At 47.8% G+C, this 24,699-nt stretch overlaps 1 protein-coding gene across 3 annotated transcripts in view; it reads right to left on the bottom strand.

The window, feature by feature from the left end:
• ELP6 (elongator acetyltransferase complex subunit 6) overlaps positions 1–18,745 on the bottom strand; it is a 55,146-nt gene extending 36,401 nt beyond the window's left edge. The window contains exons 1-3 of one of the 3 annotated variants that reach the window (XM_032776002.2): positions 18,550–18,745; positions 8,583–8,661; positions 5,836–5,906 (exon numbers count right to left, since the gene is read on the bottom strand). In XM_032776002.2, the coding sequence (XP_032631893.1) occupies positions 5,836–5,906; positions 8,583–8,661; positions 18,550–18,603 (204 nt within the window). In that variant the 5' untranslated portion in view covers positions 18,604–18,745. The remainder of the gene's footprint in view (positions 1–5,835; positions 5,907–8,582; positions 8,662–18,549) is intronic. The other 2 variants (XM_032776004.2, XM_032776003.2) reach the window with 2 other exon arrangements.
• Positions 18,746–24,699: the final 5,954 nt, after the last annotated feature.

The raw sequence follows: 24,699 nt of genomic DNA, 5'->3' as shown, positions 1-24,699 counted from the left end.
CCTTGCATCTCTTACCTATATAGTCTGTTGCCACGTGCAGCCTGGTAAATAACAGGCCTGCATTTTCTTTTGTCCCTGCGAATACGTGGCAATCTACACATGGTAGAAGGTTTTAATTTGTAATTACCTATACATGCAGTACTAGCCTTTGAAATATTCTAGAAACTTGGCTTTTAATTCAGTGACACTTACGCACAGGTCAGTATTAGCGTTAGAGATGACAATACACAGCTTCATATTATGAATATGTAAAAGCCATGAGAGAAAGAAAGACTAACAAGAAGTAGTTAAGACAAAGTCCACAAACAAGTCCTTGCCTCTGCACTGAAAAGGGGTGAAGATCATGTTACAGCTCTTACCAGCCATGTCATCATCAATATGACAAAGCCATTTGATCCTGAATCACATCCAGAGGTGATTACCAAACACATCTACTGCATGTAACATGAGATTTGCAAGAGTCTCGACTGAAACAAATGTTGGTGAAGAATAAATGGACAGATTTATGAACAATGCACTTGATTCTGATGGGACACACAGCTTCTTCAGCTCAGTCAAGAAATCTGGTATCAGAACATTTAGTGACTTGGTCAAGATGACCAAATTAAAGTCTAGCAAGGGAGGAATAGTCACCAGAGCTGTCTGTCCAGAAATTGTTTTCCACAGAGCCATGTCCTTAGCAAGATGCAGAGATGATGTTTCAATGGCAACTGTTCTCAGTCACCCAAGAGGACCTGTGCCTATGTCCCTCTTCCATGGTGAGAAAACAATGATAAGAACAGACAAAGCTGAATTGGGGCATCAGCTGGAAGCTCAAGATGAAAGAATCCATGAGCTATGGTCATGCAAACAAAAATCAGAGTGTACATGGCTATCACACAAATGACAGCTAGAAACAAATTCCACACATTCGATGAACTGGCTGCTGAGTCTTTGAGGCAGGTCCTAAAAGGATTTGACAAAGCTAATTCTGTAATCTAAGTCTTTGACAGATATGGCAACAGTAACTCTGAAAACTGCAGAAAGTCAGCACTGGACAGGATCTACGGTTGGGTGCAAGAAATATCAGGTGATTGGTGAACAACCTGTGCCTCCTTGGGAAAAGTTTCTAAACATGGCATTCAACAAGCAGTCACTTGCAAAATTCCTCTGTAAATATATGGTTCAAAATGCACCTGAAAGTGTAGGTGCACACCCAATACACACATTCCTTTTTGCAGGAAGCTTTTCTAATGATGAAGTAGCAAAATCCATCATGAGTAAAGGTGCTGAAGAAACCCAAGATTTGTCCAGTACTCAAAAGGAAGCAGACACAAGGATCCTGCTGTATGCAGTATGTGCCATCATGGCTTTTGGGTCTTGGTGTCCTGATACAGACATTTTCCTCCTTGCTGTTCAGCACTTTCCAAAAATAGAACACGCATAACATGTGGTCTGAAATAGGCATCATTACCAGCACAACTGACAAGCTGTTGCTTCATACCTAAGCATGCGATTTGTGATGCACTTACTCCTGACTTCCTCTGTACATGCATTAACAGGATGTGACTCTGTGTCATCCCTATTTGGTATCGGGGAAAAAATATGTGTTTAATGTTGTCAAAACAAAGAGAGTTTATCACTTCAGCAATCTTTCCAAATTGGGAGAAGGTGACAGACAAGCCGCAATTTCTGCAGCAAGTAAGTTGGTAGCAGGGCTGTATGACCAGAGCGGGAAAGAAAAGGAGACCCACAGAGATCTGAATTACTTGCACCTCAAAGGACATGTCACTGGCCAAATTCCCACCATGTGAGGATAGTTTTGAAGAGCATGTCAAAAGAACATCTTGGCAAACAAAGATTGAATGTCTGCGCACACAGGTAAACCAGATACTGGATCACTATTTCAACATGGATGGAAAAATGTGGATGATGAACTATTTTCTGGATTCTTCAATGGCCCAATGGCATCTGAGCTTCTACAAGGCCTGTAGCAGTAGAGATCGGTGCATAATAAACTGTGGCTGTAGTCAGAACAATCATCACTGCACCGAACCGTGGACATGCCAAGGAAATGAAGACTGTGGTAACCCCACTCCACTCTCAGAGATAATAAACAAGATAATGAGGTTGACTAGAAATGTCACCAGCTCTATTACATTTCAGTGATACCCATACAAATTATTAGATTTAGTTTCACCCTTCAGATTGTTGTTGTGTTGCTCTGAAGTCACAAAGAAATCCAATTTTTTCTTGAAATAATACATAGTCATTAAACTAACAAACAAATGTAAATATTTCAAAATGGTCGTTTTAATGTGTTGATGTGTGTCACTGTTTATCCCCATTTCCATCATAACAGAACCATATCATACCTCATCTTAAAGTAGAGATAGTAAATTTCCAAAGGATGTATGATGTGCTTTTATGTAGTGAGGGTACATTAAGTTGATCAAATTGGTCGTGTCTGCCACTTGCCTGTTCTAGATCCAATTCTATCAGTGACTTGCTGACCTTGGGGAGTCACTTACCCCCTCCATGCCTCACTTTCCCCATCTATGTCTGTTTCACTGGGCATTGAAAGACAATTCATTAATGCTTGCAAAGTGCTTGGAGAGCCAAAGATGGAAGGTGCTAGAGAAGTGTCATCTTACTGTATGTCATGGCGCCACAGGATCAGTGCTATGACCCCAACCCTGGAACAATCTGTGACAGCTTCACTGCATCTCTTTAGACTGGAACTCTGGGCCTTCAGCACCCCTTCTTCTCCCTGTGAGCTCTGTTCAGCGAGTCCAGCTGAGACAGACTCCTGAGGGAGACTTGTACACTCTGCAGGGATTAATGCACCTCGCCCAGCATTTGCAGTGACAGTCATACAGCATTGTCAAACAGCTGGGTTTATTCGTTAACTGGAACATGGCATAGGAAGTCCTGTGGGTAGTATAGTGAACTGAAGGTTAAAGCACAGTCCATTCTGGTTAGCCCAGAGCCCAGGCAAGCTGTAGTGAACCCCTTTGTTCCAGCTCTGTCTCTCCCTCTGACCTTCTTGGTCATTCTCCAGGTGAAAGCCCTGGCTCCTGCTAGCAGCCAGCTCTTATTCCCCGCCTCCCCACATCACACCTTCCCAGTCCTTTGTTCTCCAGGTGGAAAATGTTGCTCAGCTTCCCTCCAGAGAGGTGGGGAAATCCAAATCCCTCTGGGTCCTTGGTTGGTTGATGTCATTGGCTGGGCAATCAGATTTGCCACTGTCTTTTCAAATGTTCCTCTGATATGGGGGCCAAGGCCCAGACTCCTAAGCGACAATTACACCTATATCTCTTAGCCTGCCCTGAGAGCAAACAGATGTTTTCCACTCCCACTACATAATAATTCAGCATATAGGAGAAATGGAGGCACAACCTCATAAAAATATTACAAAATATTACCACTTCATCGCATTGTTATTCTGAAATTGTAAGGTGTTCTAACTCATTGTTAGAAACCAAGAATCACCTAGAACCAATGTGGTACATCACAACATAAGGTCTGTCTACACTGCAATCAGACTTGTGAGTGCAGCACATGTAGATGTACCAGAGCTAGCTAGCCAGCAGTGAAACATGAAGCATGGGCTAGCCTCTTGAATACATACCTAGGATTCTGGGTGGGCTTGTACATTCCCTGCTGCTGCAGCTTTATTGCTGTTGTTATTCAAGCAGGCGAGCTGAAAGCTCGCTCGGGTATGTCTACACATGCTGCACTCATGCCGCTGACAGCAATGTAGACACAGATCCATAGTCTTGGGACAGCAGATAGAAAACTAAATATGGACTTTCAATGCAATCAAAGGGGGCATGAATCAGCGTTCATTTTGGACTCCCACTCAGTACCCAGCCCACGCCAGGGAAGCTAATGATCCAACCAGCAGACTAAATTCGATGATGAATCCTGGTCACCTGGAGCATGTTGCGCATACGCTAAGAAGAATACAATCAAATAAGCCCATGAAATCTTGAATTGCGTACAAAGGCATCATGTTACCCAGTGAGGCAACAAGCGGTCCTCTCTACAGCACTAATGAAACTGCACCTACCAGGCCAGATTTAGTTTAGTTTAATGCTGCCAGAGGCGAGGGAAGGAATTCAGAGAAGAGTAACAAAAATTATTAAGTTGATGGAGGGACTCAGATTTACGAAGGAAGACAGAAAGCTAAATATATGCAGTTTGGCTAAGCACTGATTAAGGGGGAAATAGGGTAACTGCACACAAGTCTGGGCAGAGTGTAAACAGCAGAGAGGCAGAGGAATGTCTTTAGGTGGCACAAGGTTTACCTACAAGTAACTGGATGAAGTTCAGCAGAGGATGATGTTTAGAATGAATGTTAAGGACTTCTTAATCGGAATCTCTCTGAGACTGTTCAGTGTCTCCAGATATTTCTAGGGCTCCTCCCCTACACTCCCAGTCACCTGTGCAACCAAGCTTCCCCAAGAAGAAACCCCATACTAGAGTTACCTAGGCCTGAAGCACACAGTGCAGAGAGTAACCCTGCACTGGCTGCTCAGGGCTGGCCATGATGGTTGAACTGATCTTTTTCTATGATAACAATGGCTTTCCAGCCCATTCTGCAGGAGCATGTCAGTGACTTTGATTGCTCTATCTCAGGGATTCTGAACCTTTTTCATAGCACGGACTCTGCCTTAATAGAGATTGTTTCATAGTCCCATCTCCCCACCCATTTGCAATTGCATAACATCACTGCGGCAACTACACCCATTGCTCGCCTAAACCATATTTAATGTATTTTTAGCTTCTTTTAATATTATGTAACAGACAGAAACAAGTAGGAGAGTTAGCACCACGTAACCAGCCAGCTCTCCCAAGGCCACAAGTAGATGCTCCACAGACCTCATATACACAGCCACTGCTCTGCCTTATTTTGGGCCTAATGCACAAACCACTGAGTAGGTAAAATACTATGTTATCGATTCAGGTCCACTGCCATATTCACTCAGCACAGCCCTAAGCTTAGGTCTAACCCAGCTGCAGCACATTGCAGGAATAGACATAAACAGAGATTGGCCACATGTGGATTTGGTTACCTGTGCCCCTCTCCATATAACAAATATGGGGACCATTGAACCCAATATCAAAGTTCTCAAGGATTCCTAACCTTGGACAGCTGGTAACAATCTGCCAGACCTGAAAAATGCTTTAGATTCCAGTATTTTGAGCCAAAATGAACCTGGGAGTAAGTGTATTAAATGCCCATTGAGGTCAGTGGAGCTGCACCCACTTACACCTAAGCTTACTTTGGTTCTTAGATACAGTCTCTTACTAAACTTAACAGAATCAATCAGTGTTTAAAATCTGCCCCAGTTGAATCAAAAGCTTTCCTCTGAGAAATGTCTGCTAGCTCCCTGCACATTTAAATCATCCTTCTCCCCAAAATGACAGTGCTAAGAAAAGATAACAATGTACATCAAAGAGTTAACCCTGTAACAGGAGCTGCACGCTAAAGATCTACTTTCAATGGAGGGAGAAGCAAGCCCTGAACTCAGGCTCAATCCTGAACATTCACAACTTCGATTGATTTCAAAATGAGTTGAGTATGCTGGGTGCTTCATGGGATCAGGCCCATGCATTGTAAAAGACTCGGATTTTGGGGGCTGAACATGCAAGTTACGTATAGAAAATCCTGTTTGTGTCTACCACTGCTTTCTACTGGACGAACACTGAGTTACGTTACTGACCAGAATCAGACCTTCCTGGAATGGAAATGGCATTGCTCTCAAGTGGCAGTAGCTTCCAAAGGCTACAAACCCTAACCCCACTACTCAAGCACGAATGATAATTATGATCATATTCCAAGAGACTTACCAGCTTCTGTGCTATGATGTTATAGTGACTGAAGGACTGGAGCAGGGCCACAAAACAGACTTTACAGCCAGCTGGGAAATAAGACGAGACACGTTATCCCTTCCATGTTGTAAGTTCCCATTATCAAGGTATTTGCAATGAAGAAGAGATAGTCAACCAAAAGCCTTTCAAAAAGAGCCCAAGGGGAGAAGACTCTCACTCCATGATGGAGTCGCTGGCTCAGATTTAATGTACGTTTATTTTAAACCTTTAAATAGATGATCTCTCCCCCATTTAAAGAAAACTTTGTTCAGTTAAAAAAAATTTAAAATATTGCTAAAACAAAAGCCCACAAATTAGAAAGCCACTTCTGTCTCCTCTCCCTGCTGCCATGGGAGCCCAGGGCATTCTCTACTGCTGGAGAGTCTTTAAAATAAGGACTATGGGCCACACCAAGACATGGTCTTGCCTGATGAATTAACATTTCTTGGAGTATCAGAAGACCCTTTCATTTGGCTAAATGGTTTACTCCTTGTCTCTACAGATTCACCAACTTGGACATAATGATAAATGAGACATTTCAACAAAGAAGTCTCTTTTAAGATACATACATACGGGTTTTGGAAAATAAAGGCCCTGGCTGTTTGAGGAACATAAAACACTGTATCCATCAGAAACAAGGTCTTTGAGATTTGGGGCACATGGAATTAATTCAATGCAATTGCTTCTCCCCACTGGAGACTGTGGCTTAGTAAAATGAGTTCACTTGGGTCAGTTTAGCCTACAGTGAATGTTCAATGATGTCAGAAAGCCACCAACCAGTCTGGCGGTTTCTGCTAGCCAGTGACATTATACTCAAACAATATGGATGTGCTACCGATCAGGATTGAGGATCACTGACAGAGTTGCGGAGGGACTCAGCACTGAAACAGGGTGTGTTGCAAGGCTGGACTGAGGTTCATTGGTAGAGTTTCTCTATCTGGATATTCCAATAGTAGCCATTGCCAAAGTAGATGACCAAGCGTAATAGCTTTGGGGTGGGTCTCACGACTAATGGGAGGCGCATGGATGGAGTATTGTGATGGATTCCGGGACAGCAAAGGGTGTTTACTGCTCAGGAATGTAGTGCACTGGCAGAGCTGGGCTGGGGCACAGAACTACATTATAAGGGAGTGCTGAGGATCAGAACTGAAGTCCATTAGAAACCCAGGATGGAAAGCCTGCACGGTGCATAGGTCAATATGCAGCTGTATACATCCTTCACTTTCAAAAGCACTCAATATTTTACATTCAGTTCAAACAAATGAAGGAAAAGTTTGGCAAAATTCTTTCCTCAGGGACACCCCTGCAACCCTCCTGAGTGCAACAGGGATACACAGGCATAATGGAGGACATAATCTGATGCACAGCACCTATGTGCTTAACATCAATGCAGGTTCGGAAGGCTGGTTCCTGAGATCCACATTATGTCACAATCCAAACCAATTTATCCAGGACTGCAGCTTTGCCATGAGAGGTTTGGAAAAGTCCAGGGCTCCTCACAACTCTGTTTAAAACAATCCAACTAGACAGGCCTGCTCTGCTGTAGCAGATGAATCATTAGCAGGAGAGACACTATTACTCAACTTGCCATTTGGGCTGGGTTTTTGTTTGTTCTTTTTTAAATGCAGTCATGGGTACCAGAAAGGTTGCTGATATTTGTAACATAATATTCCTTTTACATTTCAAAACATGTGGGTAGTGGTTGAGCTTATGTTATAAAGCAACTTCCAGCTCTGTAGCAGGGTGGACACCCGCTCCTGCCTGGCAGGGCTCGAGAGCAGCCCTGGAGAGGGCTGCAGCTCTAAAAGCTGGGCTGATTGTGGAAGCAGCTGCAGCTGGGCCACAGCTGGCCTGTATAAAAAGGCTGGGAGCCAGGTACCCAAACAGTCTCCCTCTGCCTGTAGAGGGAGATGGGCCTGGCTGCAGGGAGCTAGAGACAGAGTACCTGAGTGGAGCAGGGCTGGGGAAAGGCAGAGGAGCTGGGGAGCTCCAGCCTGGAAAGCCTCAGGCTGCAGCCTAGCATAAGGCCAATGGGTACCGGGGGTTGCAGAGGGCAGCCCAGGGGTAGGTAAAGGCAGCAAGTCCAAACCTAACCTTGCTGGTGATGAGTAGGCTGATATTGCAGTCTGCCCCAGGGTGTAGGGGCTAGACGATGACTGGCAGTAGCCTTATACTGAGGTGAGGTGGGGATAGTGGGTAAGGGTTTCCCAGGGAGGGGAGACCCTGAAAGAAAGAGGTTACTGCCAGGGGCAGCACGCCAGCTAACAGGGCACTGGTGTCCAGAGAGGGACATGGGGGCCAAGCGGTAGTGGATCACCAGCCTGCAGAGGGCACTCCAGGCTGGAAATTGAGCTAATTCCCTGAGGGACCAGCAGGAGGCTCTGCAGGGGTGAGTTAGCACCTCTTACAAGCCCTAACAAACCAGAGCGTTTTACAACATTCATTTAATTTCACAACATCCCAATGTCTAAGTATGTTTTGCATTTTGCAGATGGTGAAGCTGAGCCACAGAGAGATGAAGTGATTTGCCCATGATCACAGAGAAAGCCCAAAGGCAAGTTAGGAATAGAGGTCTGACTCCCAGTGTCCTGCTCAAATGATAAGTAGACACAGTCTCCCTAAAACCAAGCTCTATCCCATCAGATATAGTTCATGTGATGGCAGGATGATTCTACCAGGGCAACGCAAGTCACATCTTCTCTGCAGAGCTCCACATTCTCACATACCTTTGAGATAAAAGGAGAGGAAATGGTGCACCAGGAAGCTGCCATCTGTCTTGGTGTCGCGCAGCAATGTGAGCTTCCCCTGGAAAACAATGAGCAGACACCCTTAAAGAAAGGAGAGAGATGAGGGGGGATTTGAAAGCAGCCTTCAACTACCTGAAAGGGGGGTCCAAAGAGGATGGTGCTTGGCTGTTCAGTGGTGGTAGATGACAAAACAAGGAGTAATGGTCTCAAGTTGCAGTGAGGGAGGTCTAGGTTGGATATTAGGAAACACTATTTCACTAGGAGGGTGGTGACACACTAGAATGGTTTATCAAGCGAGGTGGTGGAATCTCCATCCTTAGAGGTTCTTAAGGCCTGCCTTAACAAAGCCCTGGCGGGGATGATTTAGTTGGGGTTGGTCCTGCTTTGAGCAGGGGGTTAAACTAGATGACCTCCTGAGGCCTCTTCCAACCCTAATCTTCTATGATTCTAGGTCAGGGCCGTCCTTAGCCATAGGCAGCTGCCTAGGGCACCACTATGTCTGGGGGCACCGCTCTGCAGAGCCTGAACAGACGGGAAGCAGTGGAGCATGTAAGAGCAGGGCTGCTGGGTCCTAGAGAGCCGAATGCAGCACAGTCTGAGGGAGGGGATTGACTGCTGGTGTCTCTGGGAAGGGGTGGGGGAAGGAAATCACCTGTAAGTGTGACTCTTTCCCCAGGCGTGAGATGAGGCAGGCTCTGCGGCTCTGGCAGTATCCTTTGTTGTCCCCCATAACGTCCATTCTTCTCTCTTCTGCCCCACAGAGCACCCCCCCGTTTCTCCCTCCCCCCACAGAGCACCCCTCTCTTCCCCCTCCCTTCCATCAGGGTTGGGTTGGTGAGGTGCTGGGGATGAGGGGAGGCTGGCTGGCTGCCTGCTGAGGAATGAAAGTAAAGTAACTCTCTTCCTCGGCAGGCAGCCAGGATTGGAAGGGTTGCACAGGGCTGGGCTGGGGATAGCCTGATAGCATGTGCGAAAAATCAGGACAAGGGGTTGGGTGAGCAGATGTCCAGCTTTTATAGGGCCAGTCCCAATTTTTGGGTCTTTTTCTTATATAGGCTCCTATTCCCCCGCACCCCCGTCCTGATTTTTCACACTTGCTGTCTGGTCACCCTAGATAGGGGTAATTGGTGCCTATATAAGACAAAACCCCACATATCAGGATTGGCCCTATAAAATCAGGACATCTAGATCTGATCACCCTAACTGGGGAGCGCATCTCTCTCCTGGGCTGGCAGTGATCCATCTCATCCGAGGGGAGCTGCACAGGGCAGGGTGAGCTGCTGTGGCTCCATGAGTGCCCCGTCCCTGAGATCAGATGCTGTGCTAACTTCACCATGGTCCATTGGGCTGGCGGTGGTGCCCACTGGCGTGTGATCGGACCTGAGGGTTTGCTGCTGCTGTTGCCACTCTGCACCCCAAGAGGTGGATTTTGGGGTCCTGCAGTTTTCCACCTATCTCCTCCTCTACTGCAGCTGTTGGACCAGCAGGCTGGGGGGTGAGCCAAGCATGAAAGCAGTACTGTGTTGCCATTTAGATTGTCATTTAACAACTTTGTTTGCCAAAAATTCTTGCTAACAATCCTGAATCCAATTTCAATATTTTTTTTTAAAAAAATCAATATCTTAGCCAAAAACAGAAAATTAAGTTGTTGACAATTATTAGTGACAGGTTTGGTTTGAGGCAGGGAGTGGGCCAGTTTTCATCAGAGAAACAAAAAATGTTGACTGACTTTCCTATAGCCTGTTACTCCTGATAAGAGCCCTCCAACAACTGTAATATGCTCATCTCCTTACTAGTGTATAAAGCAGGGGTCGGCAACCTACGGCACACGTGTCAAAGGTGGCAGGTGAGCTGATTTTTGATGGTATGCAGCGGCAGGCTGAGCGGCTCAGCCCATCACTGCTCTGGGGTTCCGGCTGCTGCCCTATTGCCAGCTGGGATACCAGCCATCGGCCCCACTCAGCACCTGCTGCTGGCCTGGGGACCCCCAAGGAACCCCAGGCTGGCAGTGGGCTGAGCAGGACCGGTGGCCAAGACCTCAGATAATAACAATAGTTGAGATATCAATCTGAGGAAGTTTATGAAGCATTGGTTGCTATTTCGGAAGAAGCCAGAGATCCAAAAGCTAAAAGTGAAGCACAGTCATTGGCCTCTGAAATATCCAGCTTCAAGTTTCTAACATCTGTCGTAATCTGGTATGACATTCTTGTTAAAATCTCAAGTGTAAGCAAAATAATGCAGAGTCCAATTATGCAGCTTGATTCAACACTTACCTTACTAAACAACACACAAGACTTTTTAGTGAAATACAGAGAACATGGATTCAAAGAAGCACAGGTTACAGCAAGAGAGCTTGCACAGGGACTCAGTGTAGAACCAAAATTTCCATGTGCGAATGTGACACGAGTTTCAAGGAAAAAATGACAAATGGAATATGAAGGAGCAGATGAGCCCATAGACGATCCAGAAAAGAAATTTGAGGTTGAATTTTTTAATGTTGTGATGGATAAAGCAGTATCTGCTGTTGATGAAAGGTTTAATACCTTGCAAGTACACCATGAACAGTTTGGATTTTTGTATGACATAACTAAATTCAACGAAATAGGAAAACAAGAGCAACTAATGACAAAGTGCAAGAACCTAGAGAGCCTCCTGAAGCACGGTGATAGTTTTGATTTAAATGGACTTGAACTGTACGAAGAATTGAGTACACTGTCATCAATGTTGCCACATGCAAAATCGGTGATGGACATTGTACAGTTTATTCATACCCGCAAACTTGTTGACATATATCCTAATGTGTACATTGCCACTCGTATTCTACTGACAATTCCTGTAACAGTAGCATCAGGAGAACGGAGTTTCTCAAAACTAAAGCTCATTAAAAACTATCTCCACTCTACAATGAGTCAGGAACGCTTAACTGGTCTTGCTATTCTTGCAATCGAACAAGACATCACTTTGTCTTTGTCATACAATGACATTATTACTGATTTTGCAGCCAAAAAAGCCAGAAAGATTGCTTTTAATTAAAAACTAATCCTTGTTTCAATACCTCTTCATATAAATTTCCAATAAAATGTTGACAAATTAAAAAAAATGATACTATTTGCATCGTCAAATCAGAATTTTTTCTATAGTGCTACTTCTTTAGTGCTAGTCCATCAGCATTAGTGTGCTTAATTAAGTTAAACTGGTTTTAATAACATGCATGTGTCAAGTTTTCCAATACTGTAAGCTTATGTTTGTGTTGCTAAGAGCAAGACAGGCACGGGGGCACCAGTTTAATAATCTCCCCTAGGGCACCATAAATCTTAAGGACGGCCCTGTTCTAGGTGGCAAAATTAAAATGCTGATCCCCCTCCCTGCATCACAGCTACGAAGGAGGCAGAATCGAGGTTGATCGAGGCACAGAGCTGTAAGGGGGTCTCCACTGCTATTTGTGACTGGTTACAGGGAAGAGTCCTACACAGTACAGACTGCTCCTCAAGCTGCCTCTGTAGATTCGTCCCTTACAGCTAGCACCAAACCCTTAGATTTAGGGAAGAGACTCAGGTCCCAGCTACCTCTATAAATTCTACCACATTAGGAAAGCTATGATTGGCTCCCAGCATGCATTGGTCTTGAAATATGAACAGGACCAAATGGTGGTAAGTGTTCCCAGATTGGGCTACAGCCCTGCCAAGTCCAAAGCTGTAGCAGGGTACAGAAATATGGTTCAAACACAGTGCAGCTCTGTCTGCGATTTATTTTAAGGTTTTCATCAGGCCCAGCACGGATGTAGCAGGCTGATTTCAGTTGGAAAATTAACACCTTGTTCATGCTGTCATCAGGCCCAGGATAAACATGTTTGTCACTAGCAGATTTCTAGTCAGTTACCTGCATCAGTGTAGGCCCAATCCACACTACAAAATATAGTGTCTGGATGCTGTGGCTTGGTGCACCCTAGCCTCCTGCCCTCCAGAATTTCCTACTGTTACTGCTGGTGCAACTCCATTAGTAGCAATAGCAGGAACACTAGTGTAGGCAAGATGCAGGTGGCTGCTGAAGTTTTGACCACTGTGTGTAGTCTAGCTATGCTCAGAGCAGGTCTGGACAACATGATGGTAAAACACTAGATACCAGTCTACCACTGGCGGTAGCAGTAGTGAGAAGTTTGCAGGGGGAAGAGGGGAACTGTAGCACAAATTGCCATTACGGGGACAAGCGGATCTAGGCCCTCCCCCTCAACCGAGTGGGAGGAGCCATTGGACCCAGGTCACAACTCAATACAGGGGACAACAAATAAATACAGGAACAGGAATAAGGTCAAAAGATTGAAAATTAGGGATCCAGAGGAGGACACCGAGCAGAGAACCCCAGATAGTGGACACTGCCTAGAGGAATTCTGCCTAGAGGCATGGTCAGGTAAATAGGGCCCTTCCAATTTCATGGCATGAAAAATGTGTCAGGGAAATAAGCCCTTCCCCATGAAACCCGATATCCTTTTGTTCCTAGGTGCACCCCAGCAAAGGGGGCTCCTAGCTCCAACTGGACAGGGGAGGAGCAGGACTTGTCCCTCCCCTGCACATTGCTCTGGGGGCAGGTGGGGGGGAGACCAGACCCAGCTCTGGGTGCCTCCCCCTGCTACAGGACACTCTCTCAGATTGGGCAGCAGCCTGAGGTTCCTGCAGCTGGAAGAGGCTTGTGGAGTTGTGTCCAATCTTCCCTGTGCTGCTGAGAGCGCCCCAGCAAGGAACTCCAGCTGCTTACTCCAAGCAGAACTGATGGAATGACCAGAATTACTCCTTCACTGCAGAGCTGCTCTTTGACAACTCTCTCCTGCCAGCATGCCCAGCGAGAGCAAGAGAGAGAAGAGGGTACGGGACACTCATTCATCTCCGTTTTGCACTGCATGGACCGGGACACATGTCCATTTACAAGTTCATAAATATAACCATTGGAACTTTTGATCACCCCAAGTTGCATGATGTTCATTACACGCATACATATATCCTACCTATGCGATAGTGACCATAAGCGTGGACTGAATGGAGGTTTTGAATGACACCTAGTTAAGTTGTATGCAGGCACTCCGAAAACCCACTGGTTTAGATGCAATTCATATGAGATCCTCAACACGACTGGACTGGACTTACTACCTACAGTTCTCAGTGGTGCCATTCATATGGGCTTAGAGAGTGAGTCCGTGTGTGTGTTGTCTGGATCATGCGTGCGTGTAAGGGACATCCAAACAGCGTCCACGATGCACAGAATCTTCGATATGCTGCGATTCTAGTGGTGCTCGCAGATTCGCCACATGATATTGCACATTTCATGGTTCTCCTTGTCATGTTGGTGGTGCTGAGTTAATTGTGTCTTCTATGAGGACTCTTACACTGCCATCCTGCAAACTTCGGTAGCGCATATCTGCAAACCTACGATTGACAATTGACTGAAATTTGCGGAATGCAAGAACAATGCATCGGTCCCGCCAGAGCATACATGACTCGTCTAGAATCGGGTTTCGGGAACTTCACAGACATTCATGCGCTCACCCACTTGAAGACAAAAAAAAGCCAGCTGCTCAGGAGTTCGTACTCGAAAGAACTGACCCCCAGGACCCTAGAAACCAGCAGGTTTCTTACCAAGCGTGATCACCACCTTCTAAACAAGTGCTGCAGCTGCTAAGGCTTCGGTTTTGATGCCAAAACAGCCACAGAACTTCATGGTTCTTTAAATCCACCTGGTTGAATCTCGAACATGTCACAACCCACCACGCGTACAAAAGAAATGATTACGTTCTGGTGCCAAACACAGTCAAATAGGAAGCTCTGTGGTTGCTCCTCAGATCCAGGTTCTGGAGAGCCTGCACAGAAGTGAGGTGGAAATCCATGACCAACCCTAAACAGGCGTTGTGCAGAACATCGCCACACAATTACACCACTCCTTCTTTGGGTCGGAGACACCCCCATCGTCTACAACACACATGACATTTAGATTTAAACAACTTGAAACATGACAAGATTACGCAATTTTCAAATCCTTTGGCTGTGAAATGACCATAGAAGGACCGTGCTTGTAGGGCCCTACAGATAAGCGACTAAAATTAGACCCACCCGCTGCCGAGCAAACCCCCCAGTCACAGCTTCCTTCACCTAGTACAACAGATCTCACATTTTGCCTTAGCACCAGGAGGGTGACAAAGAGGGCTTCGCAAGTTTGCATGTCCTCGAGAGTGGGTGTGCCTAAAATGGGGAACGGGTGAACAGTAATTCACTAAAGGCTCTGGTGAGCAGCTGGGACACAAGGGACTGCGCACTGACCAAGCTCATATATAGATGCACCAGGGTCTCCCTCTTGTCGCAGAAGGGCAGGTGTCGGGGAGGTATGAACCATAGCCAGCTATACACCCATGCTTACAAGCTCACTCAAGAGGCAGCCACTATACCCAGCGGCTGTGTGCGGAACCAGCATGAGAACAGACTGACCACTTGGGGTTCCTTAGTCCTACCTCACGGTGGCAGAGGTCGCTGTAGTTGGGAGTACGGGGAACCGGAATGAGCAGGTGGGGCAAATAGGATGTCTTATGGAAGCATAACTTGTACAGATAAGTCTCCTGTGCAAGTTCTGGAGCGACGAAACGCTGTACACCGGGCACCTAGACAACTCTGCAGAGAAGTAGGGCGAGCGGGCACCCTCCGCAGGGACACACTCAAGGAAAGGCATAACGAACAGACAGAGACACGCACAGCGGGGGAAGAATGTAGCATAGGTACAAGACTTGTGTCTAGAGCGGGCAATCCCTGATATTTTTACCTAGGTTCTGCCATTGATTGCACCTGGGTGGTTGCAATCAGCATTTCCATTTTATATGATGCGCCTGGTAAACAACAACTGTTAGAAATGAGCTAACCAGGGGAGACACGGCAGCAACATCACCCGTGTGGCGAAACAACACTAGAACCAGTTTCACCACATACCATACACTACCACCTACCACTAGAAGCAGGAAACAACGACTAGAACTCAGTTAACAACACTGAGATATTTGTTATGCCTGTCTTTCAGCACACTGTGCAACTATGCCTCCAGGATACCTCATTCCTCAGCTAATAGATAAACACTTAGGCTATGTCTTGCACTGCCATAGTTTTTTTGCCAGAACTTAACGCTGATAAAAAGAAGGTGCTTAAAGAAAACCACTGTGTGTTTCACATTGTCTTCACTTGGAGGTATGAGCTGTTCCCAACTTGCAGACATTTGCACCATAACCGCAATGAGAGCAAGTCGCACCATGAGGTAAAATATGCCACAGTGCAGCTCTCCTACACCCTTTCACGTGCGCCCTAAGTACTTTGGGAAGGGGAGGAGGATTACTGGTGGCGGCATCATAGAGATCCAGGTGTACAATACCCATGATGCCATGCATGTTTCCGTCCCACCCAGACATTCTAATGATGCCTTCCTGCCTCATTCACAAAAGCTTATAAGACCGTCATTTTTACAATGTCCCACTTCGTTTTTTAAGCCTTCCCCTACCGACATCCCTAATACCCCTGCAAGGAATCCGTATCACCGCAATACTTGCTTACAGGTCCACTGCTCGTGCTAACTTCACTTAGCACATCAATGACTAGACAGTGGAGTTATATACTTGAAGTAAGCAACACAGGCATACACAGCGAACGCTCGAACAGTTGCCTGCTGACATAAGGCCTCAACAAACCCACCCACATCCTACCAACCTGATCCCACCCGAGCATCCCGCGAAAAAGCAGCAACATTAGATTGCTTTTGGCATTCATGGAGGAGCTGAACACAGTGGAATGTCGCTCTTGAGCTCAGGAAACTAGCAGAGTGGTGGGATCACATCATTATGCAAGTCTGGGATGACAAGCAGGGGCTGCAGAATGTTTGCATGCGGAAAGCCACCTTCCTGGAACTGTGTGCTGAGCTTGCCCCAGCCGTGCAGTGCAAGGACAACAGAATGAGAGCTGCCCTCTTGGTGGAGAAGTGTGTGGAGATCGCAGTGTGGAAGCTGGTGACTCCAGACTGCTACTGGTCGGTTGCGAACAGTTGGGAGCGGGGAAGTCGACCACTGGGGATGCATTAATGCATGTGTGCAAGGCTATTAATCGCATCCTGCTGCGAAAGACCGTGACTCCTAGCAATGTGTGTGAAATTGTGGATGGCTTTGCAGAAGTGGGTTTCCCTAACTGCAGAGAGGTGATAGATGGCATGCATATTCCAATTCTGGCACCGGACCATCTTGCGACCAAGTACATCATTTGGAAGGAGCACTTCTCCATGGTTTTGCAAGCACTTGTGGATTACCGTGGGCATTTCACTGACATTAATATGGGGTGGTCCAGAAAGGTGCATGAAGCACGTATCTTTAGGAACACTGGCCTGTATAGAAAGCTGCAATCGAACTTTCTTTCCAGACCAGAAGATCACCGCAGGGGAAGCTGAAATGCCCATAGTGATCCTGGGAGACCCAGCGTACCCCTTAATGCCATGGCTCATGAAGCCGTACACAGGAAATCTAGATAGCGGTAAGGAGCAGTTCAACAACAGGCTGAGTAGGTGCAGAATGACCCTTGAATGTGCATTTGGCCAATTAAAGGCACACTGGCAATGCCTATATGGCAGGTTAGACATGAATGAGGAAAACATTCCCATGGCTATAGCCAAGTGTTGTACGCTGCATAATATCTGTGAAGGAAAGGGTGAACAGTTTACTCAGTGGTGGACTGCCAAGGCAGAATGCCTGGCTGCTGATTTTGAGCAGCCAGATACCAGGGCTATTAGACGGGCGCAACATGGAACAATAAGAATCAGGGATGCCTTGAGGTACCTCTTCAAAGATGAAAACCAATACTGTTTGTTGTATGCTTGGGTACTGCAATGGTTAATTATATTTGGTATGCTAGGAAGCAGTTGCGATTGTTAAGGCCTAGGATTCAATGTAAGGAACTAATAAAAATGCCTGTTGATTTGCAGGTGCCATAGTATCACACCTTGTGAGGAAACAAATAAAGTGTTTATAATTCAAAACATTTTGCTTTTATTGCCAAATAAACCACAACAATTCAGCCTCAGGCAGACACCTGGCATGGACAACTTCAGCCTGAATGATAGAAGTTTAGCAAAGTTACAAGCAACTGAAAACAGAGTCTTATAATGGAAAGTGTCGGGCAACCTTAACTACAGGCAGCACTACCAGCTCTACCTATAGTAGAACAGAATGAAGTCAACAGGAGTCTGCTGGGTGGGCGACAGGGGCAGGGCCGCCAGGTGACCAGCTCCAGGCACTCAGCGGGCTGCTGAGGCACAGGGTGTCTGCAGGGGCTGGTTGTGGCACCTGCCTGGCCCCTTCAGCCTGTGGCTGGCCCTGCTCCCAGCTGAGGCGAGGGCCACGCTCGCCCCACGGCGCCCCTCCCTGATGGGCCCATGTTCACAGCGGGCCACAGAGCCTATTGCAGCTGCCCAGCTGGGCCGGAGGGGAAAAGTGTGGGACCCCTGGGACCCGCAGCCCGAGGGGAGGCGGAGCTGGGGGTGGTCTGTCTGTCTGGCCAGGGCGCCTGGGGAGGAGACACAGCCACCACCAACCCCGCACAGGGACCCCTCAAGGCAGCTATTGCCACCCAGGCTCAACGCCCCCCTTTGGCCCGAGTGGGCAAAGCAGGTCTCGCGGAGACTACAGATCCCAGCAGCCAACGCTCTCCAAGCGGGCAGGGCGGCCCCGCTATAACCTCAGAACTCGAGCGGTACGCCCAGGTAGACTACAGCTCCCGGCATGCAACGCTCCTTCCTGAGCGGAGGGGCAGAGATGGGATACAGCTCCCAGCAGGCGCTGCTCAGCCGTGACCGAGCGGTGCATCCTGGGAGTCGTAGTCCCGATCGCCCCCCCAATCCCATCAGGCCAGTGGCGGGCGGGAGCCAGGACCGAGCCCCTCCTCACCTGCTCCGGCCTCTCCGGGGAAGCGTTCAGCAGCTCGTTCAGCTCGACGAACATCCTGCTCCACGCCTTCTGCTCCGCCTCTCCCTTCGCCACAGCCCGTACGGTGCCCGCCGAGGGACCTGCAGCGCCGTTCAGAAGCCGCGTGCCTGTTCCTTGCGCAGACACTACAGAATATAATACGCGTGCGCGTCTCTCTCGCCCCGCCCTTTCGAACTCCGGGCTGTGCTCTTGCAGCGTCTGTGACCGACCGATGTGGGGCGACGATTCCCTTCGCAACCCCCCACGACACCCCTGCGTGGCGCGACAATTCCCCTCACGACCCCCCCATGACAGCCCCGCGTGGGGCAACAGTTCCCCTCACGACCCCCCATGACAGCCCCACGTGGGGTGACAATTCCCCTCATGACCCCCCCATGACAACCCCACGTGGGGCAACAGTTCCCCTCACGACCCCCCATGACAACCCCGCGTGGGGCGACAATTCCCCTCACGACCCCCCCCATGACAACCCCGTGTGGGGCGAAAATTCCCCTCACAACCCCCCATGACAGCCCCGCGTGGGGTGATAATTCCCCTCATGACCCCACATGACAGCCCAGCGTGGGACGACATTTCCCCTCACGACCCCCCATGACATCCCTGCGTGGGTCGACAGTTTCCCTCACGACCCCCCATGACAACCCCTCGTGGGGCGATGGTTCCCCTCCCAACCCCCCATGACAGCCCCGCATGGGGCGACAATTCCCCTCATGACCCCATATGACAGCCCCGCGTGAGGTGACGATTCCCCTCCCGACCACCCCATGACAGCCCCGTGTGGGGTGACGATTCCCCTCCCAACCCCCCCACAACAGCACCGCATGGGGCGACGGTTGCCCTCACAACCCCCCCATGACAACCCCGCGTGGGGCGACGGTTCCCCTCCCGACCCCCCATGACAGCCCCGCATGGGGTGACGGTTCCCCTCATGACCACTTCTCATGTGGTGACAATTCCCCTGACAGCGTCCCACGACAGCCCCACGTGGGGGGGCAATTCCCCTTACGACCCCCGGAACCACCCCGCATGGGGCAACAATTCGTGTCACAGCCCCCGATAACTGGGTGAGGCTTCTAGTCCCACAGCAATAAGAATAACAACATGTGGGGGTGGTTATAACTCAGGACAGAGCTGAAGAGGGCCCAGCACAGATCACTCCAAATAGAGCTTTGGAAAGTCAGGGTGTGCTAGTCAATGTTCCCATTTCTGCCTTCCATCTCTCTCTTCCTCCTCCCAGCAGCACCCTTCTTCAGGACTAATCCCAGCTGTCATGAGGCATCCTTGTCTCCAGGGGTGGCTCTAGGTATTTTGCTGCCCCAAGCACAGCAGGCAGGCTGCCTTCAGCGGCTTGCCTGTGGGAGGTCCCTGGTCCCACTGATTCGGCGGCATGCCTGCAGGAGGTCCCCCGAAGCCGCGGGACCAGCGGAGCCTCCGCAGGCATGCCGCCGAAGGCACCCTGCCTGCTGCCCTAGTGGCAACCGGCTGAGCGTCCCCCATGGCTTGCCACCCCAGGCACGCGCTTGGCGTACTGGTGCCTGGAGCCGCCCCTGCTTGTCCCTACAGAGTCCCAGGTGCCACTCCGCTCTGGAGAGCACTATTGTACCTATTGCCTTTCTTAATAGATTCCCTTCTCACACTTTGGGGTTTGTCCCTGTGCTAAACCAGTGAAAATACAACTGTTAAAACTGTTGCCCCAAACCCTCCTTCAACTTACAGCTTATTTTTTGTACTTACAACCCATCAAACCGTATAAATATCAAAAGTGGAGACATACGGAATGCATAGGGTCACGATGTGGCATATAATCAAGTTGCTACCTTGACATCAAAGCAGTGAATAAAGGCAATGCATGACAGTACTAAGCAGCTTGATCTCATGGCTTTCCTTATAATTCCCAAGAGTGTGGCAGGGAACCTGAACTAAAAATATGGGTTTCCATGTCTTGTATATGTGTGGCGGGGGGGGGGGGGGGGGGGGCGAGTGCGCTACGCAGACATATGTAGATTACCTCCCTGGATTTCCTAGCTCAGGGAATTGAGGTGCCTGACTGACATATTTCAATCTCTTAGGATATTAACAAATCAAAAATATGTCATTGCAAACAGAGCAGACCCCTTCACATCCTAAATACAGGGGTTTTCTCATACTAGATAACTCAGTCATTGCTGATCAGTCCTCCAGGCTGCTATGTAAAGCCACATTAAAGCCATGTTAACAAGGGAGCAGTTTGGTGCAGGTTGGATAGCAAGTGCTGAGGATAAGAAAAGAAACAGGCAAATTAACAGTTTAACTTAGCTCATGTTGTGGGGATAAATTCAGTCAATTTAATATTTGAGCAGCACTGTGCCATGACAAAGAAGCAGCTGGAGGGAATAATGGAAGGGTGCCTGCTTGCCAGGTGCTGAGTTTCACTGAAGCAATGTGGGAGCAAGACTCAACAGAATTTCCAACCACGTGGGTCTCTGTGTGTGACAGCAGGTGGGGAAGAGGAAGCTGCACAACTTAGGCCTTGGCTACACTGGCGCTTTATAGCACTGCAACTTTTTCGCTGAGCGGTGTGAAAAAAACACCCACCTGAGCGCAGCAAGTTACAGCGCAGCAAAGCGCCAGTGTAAACAGTGCCCCAGCGCTGGGAGTGTGGCTCCCAGCGCTGCAAACTAATCCCCACGGGGAGGTGGAGTACCTGCAGCGCTGAGAGAGCTCTCTCCCAGCGCTGGTGCCTTGACCACACTCACACTTCAAAGCACTGCCGCGGGAGCGCTCCCACTGCAGCACTTTGAAGTTGCAAGTGTAGCCATACCCTTAGCAAGAAAATAGTGCAATGCCATTGCCAGTGACCCTGCTTCTGCCTGTGTCTCTATTACTCACACTGTTCTTTCCTCTGACCATGGCATAACCTCTGGCAATGTCCCTTTGGTGTCAACAGAGCCAGCTCTTTTTCATAGGCAAAGCAAACAATTTGCTAGGGAAACAGAGCAGCTGGGTTGTATTTGTTTGAGTGTCAGCTGGGTGGGGTGGACGTTTGCCCTATTGCCCTATTTGCCTCTAATTTGCTAGGGCAAATAAGCAAAAGTACCTAAGCTGGTTACAGATACCAATGGTGCCGCTATTGATAAGTGCCACTCTCACAGATATCACTTGGGCCCACTGCCAGTCCTTTCGATAGTACCCACCAGGACGCTCACAGTCACTGTCACCACCCTTTCTTTCCACCCCCTTTCTTTCCACCCCTGGTTAATGGCACTCTACCCCGCATCAGAGGTCTCAAGACCCATGCTCGCTTAAACACAGACACTCCTGCTCAGGCACATTTTTTAAACATATTGGAGGCTCAGATTGTAACATGACAAACAGCCACCCAGAAGGCTCAGGCAGGATTGGGAACATCCCTTACAATCCTGACTGCTCTTTCTTGGCAAGGGTTGGGAATACCATGGCTGATGAAACTAAGTTGCTCAACCACCTGCAGACCCCCAGTTCTCTCCTCAATAGCTCACTGTGAGGCCACCTGTTTTGCTGCATCAGGGAACAGAAAAGGAAAGCCCCTGCTGAATTGGTTGGGAGAAACATGAAAATGCCCTAGAACCCAGCAGGAGGCTGAGTGGGCTTCAGCAGGGCAGGAGAGTCCTTTGTTAATGGAGCATTGGCTGTGTAATCTAACACCCTGCTAGAAATGGTAGCCTAAGAGTTGTCCTTAAAAAATGACATGCAAAGGGGAAAAAATAGAGTGGGCAGCCTTTTGCCTTTCTTTATGATGGCTAAAGAAGGCCTGAAGCTATTTTTAAAGGGCTTTTCCTTCCTGTTTTTTTACATTAGAAATTTTGGTCCTGTCTACCCTGTTTTTCCTGGAAGATTCTATGAAGAACTAGTAGGATTGTGACATCGAGATACGACATAAATAAAGCTGATTAACTGAGAAGAACATTGATTTGTATTCAGTCATTTTCGTATTCTTTGCTTTTTGTTTGTATAACTCCTATTTAACTCAATTATGAGATTAACAAAGATATATATTTACCTATGTGTTTACGATTCAGCATCCCATCTACCTCCAACAAAGGGCTGAGAAAGCTCATAAACTTCATTTCTGAGACTTCCAGTAAATCCTCTAGCAAAATCAGGAAAGACAAAAATTCAGCACTTCTGATAAACAAGCAGAAAACCCTTTGGACTTTCATCATAAAGCAGAAAAAAAATACCACAAAACCAACGTTTCTGCCTTCTTCTTCAGATCACCTTTAAAATTAGCTTTCAAGCTTGGAAGCTGAGACACCTGCCAATGTTCCACCAGGGGGCACCATGCCATTTTCCAGAGTAGATTGAAAAATTCCTGTGGAAGTGAGGAAGGGTGCTGAAAAGAGCAGGAGTCAGAGAGGAAGAGTCATCAGAGTGGGGGTTTCTGAAGATGGGAGAGACTCAGACGACCATTGTAGATAAAAGGAGCTCAACATACACAGAAAGAAATGCTCTCCTCCTTGTTCCCTGTCACAGAAGTTTCTCATCTGTTTTCCTCCTCTAACATGTCCACTTCCCCCAGTGAATGACCCCCATCATCATATATCCTGGTCTTCCTTGTGCCCACTCTCATCCCCTCCCTTCTTCTCCCCTTAATCTCTCACTCGTGGAGCTTTCTGCTCACAAGATAAACACCACTTTAATTGCTCCCATATTAAACCGGCCTTTGATTCCACTTGTCCCTCAAACTACCACCCCATCTGCCTTCTGCCTTTCAGCTCTAAGCTCCTTGAACGTGCTGTGTACAATGACTGTCTGGAGTTCCTCTCCTGCAATTCAGTCCTAGGCCCTCTCTAATCCAGCTTCTGCCTCTTGCACTCCAGCAAAAGTGCTTTTGCCAAAGTCTCTGATGACCTCTTCTTAGCCAAAAAAAAGAACCTGTACCCCATCCTCATCCTGCTTGACCTTCAGCCACCTGTGGGTATATCTACATGGCAAACAAACAAACAAAACCATTGCAGCAAGTCTCAGAGCCCAGGTTAATGGACGCAGGCTCATGCTGCAGAGCTAAAAATACCAATGTAGACATTCAGGCTTAGGCTGGAGCCTGGGATCCGCCAAGACCCTCCCCCTTACCAGGTTTCAGAGCCCAGGTTCCAGCCCAAGCCCAAATGTCTACCCTGCTCTTTTTAGTCCCAATGTGAGCCCTGTGGGCCCAAAGCAGCTGATCCATGCTCTAAAACTCACTGCTGCAGTTCTTGTTTTTTTCTGTATAGACATGCTCCTAGATACTATTGACCATACTCTTCTTGAAATGTTGTCCTCCCTTGATTTCCATGACTCTGTCCTCTCCTGGCTCTCCTCCTCTCTAATTATTCCTTCAACATGTCGCTTGGATGGTCCTCCTTACTGCCCTCCAACTTTTCTGTGAAGCTTCTACAGGGCTCTCTTCTTGGTCTCCCTCTCCTCTCCCTCTACATCTTAATCTTTTAATACTCTCATCTGCAAACTCAAATGCAACTACCAGCTCTATGCAGAGGACTCACAGATCTACCTCTCTACTGAAGACCTTTTACTCTGTCCAAACTAAAATCTTGGCTTGTCTCTGACATCTCCTTGTGGATGCCTAGCTGGTGTCAGCTTGAGCACAGCAGGACTAAAACACAACTCTTAATCTTCTTCTTCCCCTTCCCTCCTCAGAAAGAATCCCATTCCCTCCTTGGATTACTGTGGACAAACCCACCATCCTGCCTGCCACTCAAGCCCATAACCTTGTTGTCATCTTCAGTTCGGACTCTCGCTACGTCCTTACATCCAGGTTATGTCCAAATCTTGCTGATTATTTCTGCCTAACACCTCTAAAATACTGCCTTTCTTATCCATCCACACAGCTAAAACTCTCGTCCAAGTTCTCATGATTGCACATCCTGATTACTGCAACATCCTTTTCTCTAGCCTTGACAAATGCTAAATATTTCCCTTCTTGTACTATTCAGAATGCTGCTACAAAGCTCATTTTCCTAGCCTGTTGTTTTGCCCACGTCACCCCTCTCTTTGCATCCCTCATACTAGGTCCCCCCTTTTTTATTGCATCAAACATAAGCTACTTAGCTTCACTTTCAAGGCCCTTCAGTGCCTATCCATATGCTATCTACT

Source organism: Chelonoidis abingdonii, chromosome 2, assembly GCF_003597395.2.
Source record: "Chelonoidis abingdonii isolate Lonesome George chromosome 2, CheloAbing_2.0, whole genome shotgun sequence".
Classification (NCBI taxonomy): Eukaryota; Metazoa; Chordata; order Testudines; family Testudinidae; genus Chelonoidis; species Chelonoidis abingdonii.
The sequence above is the reverse complement of the archived record's forward strand: the minus strand, read 5'-3'. Positions and strand labels throughout refer to the sequence as shown.